This window comes from Malaclemys terrapin, chromosome 17 (genome assembly GCF_027887155.1).
Source record: "Malaclemys terrapin pileata isolate rMalTer1 chromosome 17, rMalTer1.hap1, whole genome shotgun sequence".
NCBI classification, from domain to species: domain Eukaryota; kingdom Metazoa; phylum Chordata; order Testudines; family Emydidae; genus Malaclemys; species Malaclemys terrapin.
In genome coordinates, this window is record NC_071521.1 from 12,872,302 (window position 1) to 12,884,367 (window position 12,066).

At 44.1% G+C, this 12,066-nt stretch overlaps 1 protein-coding gene and 1 non-coding gene across 2 annotated transcripts in view; one reads left to right on the forward strand and one right to left on the reverse strand.

Annotated features, from left to right (window-relative positions):
• The window catches only part of NUP188 (nucleoporin 188), a 47,323-nt gene that overhangs the window by 5,670 nt on the left and 29,587 nt on the right, over positions 1-12,066 (reverse strand). The window contains exons 28-38 of the mRNA XM_054007648.1: positions 10,985-11,054; positions 9,934-10,001; positions 8,304-8,499; positions 7,500-7,577; positions 6,254-6,339; positions 5,588-5,733; positions 4,370-4,551; positions 2,805-3,005; positions 1,992-2,084; positions 1,609-1,767; positions 396-533 (exon numbers count right to left, since the gene is read on the reverse strand). Of these exons, the coding sequence (XP_053863623.1) occupies positions 396-533; positions 1,609-1,767; positions 1,992-2,084; positions 2,805-3,005; positions 4,370-4,551; positions 5,588-5,733; positions 6,254-6,339; positions 7,500-7,577; positions 8,304-8,499; positions 9,934-10,001; positions 10,985-11,054 (1,417 nt within the window). The remainder of the gene's footprint in view (positions 1-395; positions 534-1,608; positions 1,768-1,991; positions 2,085-2,804; positions 3,006-4,369; positions 4,552-5,587; positions 5,734-6,253; positions 6,340-7,499; positions 7,578-8,303; positions 8,500-9,933; positions 10,002-10,984; positions 11,055-12,066) is intronic.
• Positions 7,054-7,210, forward strand: LOC128825451 (U1 spliceosomal RNA). The gene has a single exon (XR_008442669.1). It is a non-coding gene; the product is annotated as a U1 spliceosomal RNA (small nuclear RNA).

Here is a 12,066-nt window from a genome sequence, read left to right on the forward strand (position 1 = left end):
ACAATTTCAAAATCCAGTCTGAACAGAACCTTTCACCCCAGAGAATGGGCAACAACAACGGCGTTTTCAGATTTTACCAATGTTTTCCTTAAGATCTTGATCCTGAGGTTCCAACCCACATGCACTAAGACAGCCAATCCTCCAAAAGTTGTCACCTCTAAGTCCCAGTCAATTTCTCCCCCTCAACTAAATGTACCTCGCTGTGTGACTGTAAGGTCCAGAAACCCTTCATGATAAAGAGCTGCCTTCCTTTAATGGCCTGTTATGATCCCCATTAAAACAGCTTCAATGAAAGAGCTATTTACAAGCTCTCTCCCTTAGGCACATTCTCTGTCCTGCTGTGCTGGACAGTGTGTGGGAAAATGTAGGAACCAAAGCATTCCCCTGAGTACTACCTGTATGTCCCTCAAGAGCTGCGGAAGGTGGAAATGCCACTCTTTCATAAAGTTGGAGAGCTGAAGAATGAAGCCAACAGTGTGGTCAGCTTCTTCCAGACAGGCCAGGCTCTGCACTGTCCGTACTGCATTCAGGCACTGGAGACAGAGAAATGACACAGACCATGATGGACAGAGCACAAAAATACTTATCTCCTACGTAGAAAGAAGAGCTGAATACACATAAGCTGAAAGCAGTGGGAGAATTACCAGCTCCAATACAGACTGGAGACACCAGTGACATTCTGAACTCATTGAGGTTTACAAGTTAGCCAGTTCCAGTCAGCAGGTGCTCCTGCTCCAAAACAAGAGAGCTATTTGTCGAAGAAGTCTGCTAACACAGAGACAATTCAGCATCTACCTAGGAACAGGGCTATTCAGCAAATTTGTCCTGACAAAGTTCAGCTGTTACAGGGATTGAAATATTAGATCAGGGGTAAGCAACCTGCGGCACGCGAGCTGATTTTCAGTGGCACGCACACTGCCCAGGTCCTGGCCACCGGTCCGGGGGGCTCTGCATTTTAATTAATTTTAAACGAAGCTTCTTAAACATTTTAAAAACCTTATTTACTTTACATACAACAATAGCTTAATTCTAAATTATAGACTTATAGAAAAAGACCTTCTAAAAACGTTAAAATGTATTACTGGCACGCGAAACCTTAAATTAGAGTGATTAAATGAAGACTCGGCGCACCACTTCTGAAAGGTTGCTGACCCCTGTATTAGATATTGGAGCTGCCCACCTAGGTGGACACTGAGTCTTGACTGCAGCATTTTCATTACCTGATGGAGTCCGAGCGAGGTCACCTCTAAGAACAGTTTTCAGTTTCTCCTTTTCCAACCAGATGGTTACAGTCTTTAGGCTCTCACCCAGCACCCACAACTGTTATTGCGTTGAGTGAGTGCATGAAACAACTGTAGCAGAATTAGGACCCCCAAGAGGATGGATGAGTGCTAACAACTCAGGATCTAATAGCTACCAAGACATGTATCCATCACCTGTCTGACCCCTTTGCTTGTGAATCCCTTTCCCCGCCTCTTCACCTATTTTTTGAAGAATGTAAGCTATTTGAGGGAGGGACTGTGTCTTCTGTATCTAGCTGCGCACATTCTGGCTGCTACGGTTACATACATGACAACTGAGCTATTACAGGGGAAGGGGTGGACATACCTGAAGAATCCTCTCCTGATGGACACCCACAAAGTCCAGTGCCTCCGTCAGGAAGTTGTACCTTAGTGTCTTAAGAAGGCGCTCCATCAATGATATGGAGAGACGATAGACCCCAGGCCAGGATGGGGCATCCAGAGACTTCCGAGATGAAGCAGGTGTCTGAACAGACCAGCCACAACAACAAGACACATGGTTTATTTGTTTTTCTGCCCTCTCAAATACACCCCACACTTCTCACAATGGCATCAGAGTTCTCCAGGGCACATGTGACAGTGCTCGTCTCTTCTATTCCCATGACTGCTCTAGTACAGAGCCAGCAGAGAGTGAGCAGGACAGGTTTCCCAATGCGTTTCAAATCCACATCAAGAGGAAGCAGCACTCACCTGAACTGTTCCATTAGTGCTGAGCTGGTATACGCTCAAGAGGGACAAACAGATGCTCTGTGTGACACCAGCACTAGCCACAGCTGCTGCACCCTGCACAACACGGAAAAGTCACTGGCAGAGGTACCACCATTGTCTCTGAGCTGGGGGAGATGCCCCTAGCACTTCTGTTTTCTACACATCCACCCTTCTCTTTCAGACACTTCTTCCCTGCAGCCCAGAAACCTGAATTCCATCGCCCCAGACAGTGCTACTTTTTTTTCATTAAAATGAAAAACAACATCTCCCTCCCCCGACATGGCTGTGTGATGAACACACCTCCTCATCTGCTGGTACCCTGTGTGTCCCCTCTGTCTTTGACTGAAAGTTCCTGTAAGAAAGGAACCTTACATACTCCTCCCCCTGTACAGTGCTGAGGTCTCAATAAAAAAGTATTGCTTTATATTATGGCTACAGGGAGAGCAGATTCTCGCATTTCAGAGCTGTCTTAGCTGTCCTGGCTACATTTGGATGGGGCGGAGGGTGTTTGCAGGGAAAACACTTGCTTTGAATTATAGGTTGACACTAGGGCAGGATTGGTTCTGTTCTTCCAGCACAGACATTCCATTATCCAGAAAAGCAAGGAAAGGAAATACTAATCAGTTCTTTGTACAAGACCTACAACCAACTCCTCCCCCTTGGCAGGGCTTTAATGGCGCCACTGCTCAGCTGTGCAGTTTGATGCTGCCAACACACAGTGCAGTGAGATGAACTGCATTTTAAATATAGAGCCAACAATCCAGCAAGAAGCTCTCATCTGTGTCTCTCTCTCACCTGTTGCGTCCTGGCTAAGGTCAGCAGTAGATGCAATGAGGCTTCTGTGAAGTGAAGGTTTTGTTTAACTCTCAGGCTGATCTCTAGGGCAGTGAAGATAGTAGGCAGCATAGGGACCTTCCTGGTAACCTGCAGCCAGTAATCTCCATCTTCATCTACTTCACAGAGTTCCTTTGCCAGATGCAGCCCTAGAACACACACCTGCAGCACCAGGGAAGGAGGGAGAAAGGGACATGAGAGATCCCAGAGTGCGGGATAGGGAGGAAAGACAGACATTAAAAGGCTGTCCAAAAACAAATGGGTAGATGGGATATAAATTGTAACTGTTCTCACATACATGAATTATGACATCAGTAAACACTATGTACACTTACTGGGCTGCATAGTAGCAAAATTCCTTAAAACAGATTTCGGAGAGAAGCAGTAACAATCCATTTCCTGCAGTAAGGTACTCAGAGGAGTCCTGACACCACCAGACTCACAGCTACTATAGTCCTTCACAGTCAGGACCAACCCACAGTCTCTTTAGAGGTAATGGGTCACAAAGGAGCGAAGTGTGAAACATACACAGAGGTCACTGAAGACTTTCGCACATTTGAGCCCACAATTTCAAGGGTTCACTCTTCCCCCTTTGAGGTGGGAGTATCCTAACTGCTCATATAACAACCACCACATTGCTCTTATAAAACCTTTCATGATCCTTTCCAAGCAAATGTTAAGTATTAATAGTCTCAGTGCCCTGGGAGGTAGTAAACATAATACTAATTTTACAGAGAGGTTAAATAACTCAGGCTAGGTTACAGAGCTTGTCAATAGCAGAGATGGTACCCAGGCGTCCTGACCTCAAGTCCCCAGCTCCAACAAAGAGACCACAGTCCTCCTTGGTATCCCACTTACTGTAGTCTATAGGGCAGTTCAGACCTATCTGCTACTTGGCAAATGTACATTCAGCATACAGGATGGACACAATCAGACTTCCAGACTTGCTCTCCTGGGGTTGTCATCTCAGGAGGTATATATATTGCCGCTAGTAACTGACCTACTTGATGTATAGGAGACGCAAGGTGCTGGAGACAAGGTCTTTGACTTGCATCATAGAGAAACAAGCCAGCCATGTACACGGTCAGCAGACACATGGTAGGGAATATTTTTAGACACCACCGTAGATACCAGAGAAATCAGAGGGTGTTAACTAAATATTTTGGAAGAGACGCCTGCTAAGAACAGGCTCCGTGTGTTTTCAGGAACCTCGTGTTAAAGTTCAAACAGCCTTGCACACAAGAAGGAGCAGATTTCTGAAGAGCCCCTTCCCAGAACTTTTAGTATAGCAAGAGAAGCATGTCTCAATTAACTATCCCCTATGTCTGGGCATAAGCACAGGGGCTCTGCCACCAGGAAGCAAATAACCCTGCAAATCCTATCTGGCAAAATAAGGCATCAAGACACTCCATTTTCTACCTAGTGATATGATGCAGATGGGGCATTTTATGGTGCAGCAGACACAGCAAGTAACTTTGTTTACAGAACGAGAACATGGCTGCAGAGCGGGCGAATGATTCCTTTACCCCATCTCGCTGGTCCTTGTGTTTACCCCGGCAGGCATCATCTGTTTCCATGCTGTCCTTGTCATCGGCAGAGTCTCCAGACGTGAGGCTGTGTCGTGTCTGATCAAAGAGCACAATTACTTCATCTTGGAGGGTCTCGCACACGCTCATCACCAGCTGGGAGTACTGAGGGATCTCGCTCACTATGGCACACACACAGAGCACACAATGGATTAACTCAGCATCTTCTCTCTTCTATTTTCAGTTTAACTACTGCACTGCTGGGGCCTCCACCTCTCAGAGACGGAACTTATTCGCTTTGCATTTCATTATTCTACAGATATCTATTTATAACCTACACGAGACTGTGAGGAACTCCAGAGGGACCTAACAAAGCCAGCCAAATGAGCCAAGAGCTTAGGAGGACTCAAAAAGGGATTAGACATTCATCTGGATAATGACAATATGTACAATCATAATAAACAGGATCTCTTGGGGGGGGGGGGGGGGGGGAAATGGCTTCCGAGCATAAACCAGCCATTAGCAGGGGCAGTTATTCTAGAATTATCCATTACAGGGTTTTTTGCACTTTTTTCTGAAGCACTGGTCCTGGCCATTGTCAGAGACAGGATATTGGACTTGAAGGACCATGGAACCACGGATGTGGTCTAGTCCAGCAATTCCTACATTTCTCTCATTCAACAAACACCCAGATCATGTTTGAGACCCCTTAAAATATTCAATTCCCATCATATACATAGTCCAACTTTATGAACTGCACCACCCTTCCCTATCATTATAGCTGACAATAACCCATGGGCGGGCACAAGTGCTAATATAACTAAAATTAAGCTCTCTCATGCTCAACCTAAATTCTTCTCAAAAAGTGCATGGAGACAGGCCTTGCAGCATTCAGATCGCGGGGACGAGGGCCATATAAAAAGATTAAGTGATAAAACTGTAAGCTCTTTGGAGCAGGGAGTGCCTTTGACTCTGTGCTGTACAGCGCCAAGCAAAACAGGACTTGGATGCTGACTGGGGCCTCTGGGAGCTACCATAATACAAATAATAAACAAGATAAATTAAACAGAAAAATCCCACTGGCTACCAACTACAGTCACTGTCCTGCACTGGCAGCCAACAATGTGTGCATTTCTGACTCGAAAATGTTTGACTGGGACACAAGTGTTTCCAGTGGTGGCAGCTCTGATCTTCATAACCTCTGCCAGGCCCTCTCACCTTTCATCTCCTTCATCTGCAGAACAGTGATGAGAGCAGAGAACACCTTGGCCTTGGTCTTCTCCATCATCTGCTGATCTGCCTGCAGCACTCCCTCCAGAATCTGCGTCAAGGAGTTTATGATTTTATCCACAGAACCCAACTCGCTGACAACAAAAAAGGGAGAGCTCGTCAGATGAGACAAGATTCCCCACTTATCTTGGCTGTGACTGATCTGTGCAAATCACGTCTAGGGGATGTGTGTGTAGGGGCACAGATACAGTTTGCTTAATTTAAGTAACCAGTAGGATCTCATCATGGATATTTCAGAAATGTGTGGCGGAAATACAGTGAGATTGCAGGCTCATTATAATTTAAGTTTCCTTGTCCCACTTCTCCCCAGTGAAAGTAAACACACAAAAGCATAAAATCACTATTTAACAATAAAGTTCAGCAGCCGCACCCATCATCAATTCCACCCTCAATGTGAATCCCGCGATCACACAGTCCCCAAAGCCATGGCCTGGCAAGATAAAGAGTATTGTGCAACAATAAGGTATTGCTTTATTTCCCAGATCACCATGACAATTCAGTCTATACAGCAACTCAAACATCTTCTTCCAAGTTCTTACATTCATCAGTGACTATTAGCTTACTTATGAAGAGTTATCCAAATAGCGCACCTACCTCTTCCACTGTCTCAGCAGGATCAGCAGAAGGGTGCACAGCATGGACCCCAGCTGCAGGCACAACACCGACATGGGGACCAGCAGCTAAGGAGAGATGGCCCAAAAGTTACAGTTGCAACATTCACAGATGAGAAAGATGAAGAGGCTCCACACAGACACTGAGAGCACTAAGAGCTTCCCCATCCCTCCCCTGCCCAGCTGCTATACTCCAAGCAGATTTGTGTACAGAGCAAGTAGTCAACAGAGTATGTGGAGAAACAGCCATGTTGTAGCTAAAGAGGTTTATGGTACTATCGATTATAAAAAGATGATGCGACTCACTATGTCCTTCCACAGAGCTATGGGAGCAGAGATCCATCCCCACGACTGATAAGAAAAGCGTGTGGAGTCCTGGATATTAACAGCACATTTTAAGTGCTAGCCTATTGGTCAACAGAACTTAACTCTCAGCAGTGAGGTTACTATGTTCCAAGGATCCATTGCAAGATCCTGTTTATAAATTCTACATCTGAACTTGCAACCTACGTGGAATGGAAAGTGTGGCATACTTGTTTTTTACTGGCGTAAAGCCATGCACCACAGTTCCCTCTTGCTATCCCAAGAGGAAAGAGAGGAAATTATCCCCAGGTGAAACATCCACCTAAAAGAAACATCTATTATAGGCATCATCAGCCGATGCAGAAACAGTGCAGCAAACTCAAGATCTAGCAGGTAATCGACCTTGCCTTCAATAGCAAGCGAAACTGCAGGTAGCTGGAATGAGTACACAGGGTCCAGCCAATGACCATGCCCGCCTTTCAACAGCTGGCAGGGGAGATACCATGATCACAAAGGTGGTTTTCCCAGGATGAGGCTCATCCATTGCACTGCGGGTGTGCTGACCCCTGCGATTTCCCCGAATGCGGGAAACTCGACTGCATAATTTGTGGTAGTGGGGGACTGCGTTTGTGCTCAAAAAAAAAAACAACACCCAGCTGGCCTCGCTGCAGGATCACTAGATAGCACTAATTGCAGTGTCACCTGCTGGCCAAGAAAATCAAATACAATTTGGAGAATAAAGACTTATGGAGAGCAAAGTAATTCTGAGAGAGACCTTTTTGTTTCAGTCTAATCTCACAGAATCAGGGAAAATCTGAACCACAAATAGATACAAGACTAGAGCTCCACAAAGGAGGTGGACAATTGTGCTCCCATTCTTGAAACAGATTCCTTGAAGAGCTACAAATTGAAATGCAAACACTTACTAAAGCTTTGGTCCCACTTAGCACCTCCAGAAACAGTTGCTGCCGGACTGCAGATTCAGTCAGATGCATTATATCTGCCTAGAGACAGATCAGAGATAAAGAGAGAGCTCAGACTAATTATACACGATAGTGAAAGTTACATCAACAAAACACACACCCTCATCTTTCCAATCCAACATCAACCCCCCCCCCCCCCTTTTTTTTGTATTTGTTATTAATTTACAAGGTGGCATAGGCTTTTGCATCTGCTGGATGATTCAAATTATAGAGAAAAAATTAAGAATTACTAGTTAGAAAAGCAAGGGGCAAAAAATTAACACTGAGTGACAGGTAATTGGGGACAGGGTATACACTGGGCATCTTCACCACACTTTACTATAAAGACAATGAGGAGTCCTTGTGGCACCTTAGAGACTAACAAATTTATTTGGGCATAAGCTTTCGTGGGCTAGAACCCACTTCATCAGATGCATGGAGTGGAAAATGCAGTAGAAAATAATTACCTATTACATCTCTCTGGGTATAGACAGTGTTATTGGCTTTCTTTACACTTATTATAGAAATGATGCAACATCCCCTCACTCCCATGCCACACACATACAGTATGCTAGTTTTGATCACTTGGCAAAACAAAACTCACTGAGGTAATTCTGCTGTACGGTATTGGTGTCCATTTGGATTGTGAGTAAACATACAAGATAATGGAAACAAAAGCCAACAGCCTGATCCCTTACTGCGCCACATGTGGCCTGAATAACAGGGCCCGTATCTATTCAAATCATTATTAGTCAAGATGGCTCTTACGTGACTGGTGGAGATAATCAGCAGCATTCGCCAGGCCGAGATCAGCATCTGATACTCCGTCAAGGAGGTGCAGCTGCTACCCTCTGTCTTTGCCATATGCAATACCAATGACTTCACATATCCTGACCAGTAAGCAAAGCGCTTTTCTGTGGAGAACTTCTTCAGGGTGTCTTTCAGGGACTGGTCCAGTGAGCCCCTGACAAAGACAAGAAAAGAAATCAGATAATTCATTTATTCTTTGATCAGAGAAGACGCTCCTCCAAAGATTCAAATTGGAAAGTTATGGGCACAGCTTGTGGGGCAAGACTGTCCCACACATTAGAGTGAATTCAGAAGGGGACCCGAATTATTGCATCAAATGGTATGGAAGAAGAGCGACCTCTGGAGAGAACCAACTCATCTTTTTAAACATGTGATTTTTATTTATTCCTAACTTTTCGGAACAGTAGTTACATTCAGGAAAGTGAGTATGTAAGAGAGTCACATTCTTACTCAGAAAATCAGCTCCCTGTCTGTGTATTCTGCTGACTTTAGGGATAAAAGTAAGTTACTGCTTCCTATTAGCACTGCAGAACAGCGCAGGTCTCTGAGAAGAAGCTGGAATCCATTCTGGATCATGTTTCAGACTTAATTTTAAATCTTACTGAGAATTTTATTTCTGGTGGGACAGAGAGAGAGAGAACACACTTCTGGACTTTTAAACCTCAGGATATGTTTTGCAAGTCTGGGAACTAGAAAATCATCCATTCATTTGTAAACTGAGGAAGTTTGATTTAGAAGTCAGAGACACAAACTTGAACCCCCTCAGTGTTATTTTACAGAGTTGATACACACTTGAAACAAAACTAAGCTTATCAAAGGAAATATGTTTAATAGAGACTATTCTATGTAGTATTTCCTCAATACCATAAAATACCATATCTGGCAATGCTAGACCAACAGAAGAATGTCCTTGCCCCACCCTCCAAAAAGACACACCTAACATTACAAGAAGCTAAAGTAGTAAATTAATGTCATGCCATAATTACAGATATTAAAATGGTGAAACTTTTTTATAAAACACGATTACCCCACTCTATCCAAAGAATCCTACTGAAGCAAAGTAAAATTTTCTGGCATAATCATGGACACAAACTTAATACTATGCACTGCTACAGAGTTGGAGAAAAGCTAGATTGTCCTAATTTTAGTCCTAGCATCCAGTGTGTGATGGGAACATTTCACTGTATTACATGTGGCTAGCATAATCCCATAATGAGCTTACAAATATTTAAAGTCTCATTATTCCAGGACAGATATTCCTCTTTTGAGATCCATACCCAGAATGTCACATTTACAGGTCACAGAAACTCTTCTCATGACATCTATTTCTCTAATAGATGGCTGCATGAAATTCAAATCAAATGAGGCAGGCTTGGGCTCTTCTCTTCTGAGCCCCAGCGGCCACAGGTAAACTACTGACTGTCCGTCCAGCATTTCCATAGAACTGTTAGCTTCAACTTGCCTCTCCCTCAAACATGGATAATCTCTTAGTATGTACTCCACACACAGGGCAGGACTTTGCCCTCACTTTCAGGTGCCCCAAGCATCATTGAAAACTCTAGAGCAGGACAGATTGTCAATGACTCACTTGACCACATAGTAGATCTCCAGGCAGATGATTTTCATGATTAAGGCACAAGTGTCCAAGACACTGAGCTACAAAGAGGGAATAAAAGCAGAGCATAAGCAAGTTATCTGTTGCTCCAGGTCAGATCTGGCAGCACTGTGTCCCAAGCTCTGTCCTACAAAGAGAGTGGAGGATCATAGTCTAAAAAGTCCAGGGCACCCACACTGTCAATCAAGCCCCCTTGTGCTATTCAAGTGGCCCCAGTTTTCCTGTTACCCTTGGATTCCTGAGCATTATGCCAACAGGGCCTAGGGAGTAGCACAAAGGCAACCCTCTGGGCCTCCCTGGGGCTGACAGGGATGGAAGCAAGACTTGTGCCTGCTCATCACCTAGAGGCAGAGTGAATGGTACTATACTTTCCTGTGAGAACTGTCCCACCCATGAGAGTGCCACAGCCATCTTCTCTAGTTAGGGCGGGAGTAAGGATCAAATGGCCTTATGTAGAGCAGCTGCCTTAGTAGACAGTGCTCATCTACTCTGCCAACAAGGGAAGAGCACCATATTCAAATCTGTATGACAGCTGGATGGAGGGGGATTAGGATTTTCACAGGGAAGACAGAAGTTTTCAAAGCAGAAGAATGGCAAAATCCTTAGGAGCCCAAATCAGTCTGAGGTAGGCCCAGTAAGGAGGAGAGATTGTTCAGATGTCTGGGAACAGGAGCAAACTATCCTGTACACGTATGTATATAAACACACACACACACAATTGCACATCTAGTGTACTAGTTCTTTACAAACATTAAGGAGGTAAGCCTCATCGTCCCTGTTAGGTAGAGGTTCTCTCTGTTTTACAGATGGTGAAACAGAGGCAGTGAGAGTTGAGGAGACTAATCCAAAATTACACAGCTAATCCGTGCAAGCGTTGGAAATAAAACCCACTCTCAGAACTCCTCCTTGTGCTTTACCCAACCATATTTCCTCTGAGATGGCAACAAGCAAAAGGAAGGAAGTTGCACGCACCACTCACTTCTCAGAAAAACACAGCTATTTTCAGTCCTTATTAACAACTCACCTCTGATGTTTCTGAGGGGGGAGAAAGGGTCCCAAAGAGGGGGTTGGTTAAGTTTTCCCAAAACTTTGGCCTAAAAACACACACAAAATACTGTAAGTTACCATACTTCTCCTACTGCTCTCAACCTTTCCAGACTACTGTACCCCTTTTAGGGCTCTGATTTGCCTTGCGTACCCCCAAGTTACACTTCACTTAGAAATTACTTGCTTACAAAATCAGACATAAAAATACAAAAGTGTCACAACACACTATTACTGAAAAATTGCTTATTTTCTCATTTTTACCATATAATTATAAAATAAATCAATTGGAATATAAATATTATACTTCCATTTCAGTGCATAGTACATAGAGCAGTATAAACAAATCACTGGCTGTAGGAAATTTTAGTTCGCATTGACTGTGCTAGTACTTTTTATGTAGCCTGTTGTAAAAGTAGGCAAATATCTAGATGAGTTGATGTATCCCCGGGAAAACCTCTACGTACCCCTGGGTGAGCGCCACGGACCTAAACAGCACACCCGACAAGAACAGCCTGATCCGGCCAGCCTTTCACTGCAAACTCCACTGTCTGAGATATTTCACACACCATACCTGTAGTAACACTACTCACCTGGCAGTGCAGAGCACACTGAAAGAGGAGGGTTACTTCAACAGAATTGTGCATATGTGCTTCACAACAGAAAGTTTAATTTTTCCCTAACATAAACGTCCCTAACTACTGAAATTTTCCCCAATATTTTGCATGCAAAGCAGGTTACCAGAAGACTGGAGGAAGAGATCTAACCAGTTATTAGCTGAGAAGCCTCTGAGTCTGACCACCAAGTATCTAAGTTACAATTAAAAGGCATCCTCCAACCGGTCAGAACTGGTGGGATATGTTCATTTCTATTCACTGAAATAGAGTTTAAAACAGCCCATTCTCAATCAGCCTGTGAATGGTACTAGGCCCAATGCTAGTCAACATTTTCATCAATGAACTGGAAATAAATATGAAATCACTGCTGATAAAATTTGCCAATGAGACAAAGTTTGGCGGTATAGTAAATGCTGAGGACAGGGCAGTCACACAGAGTGATTTG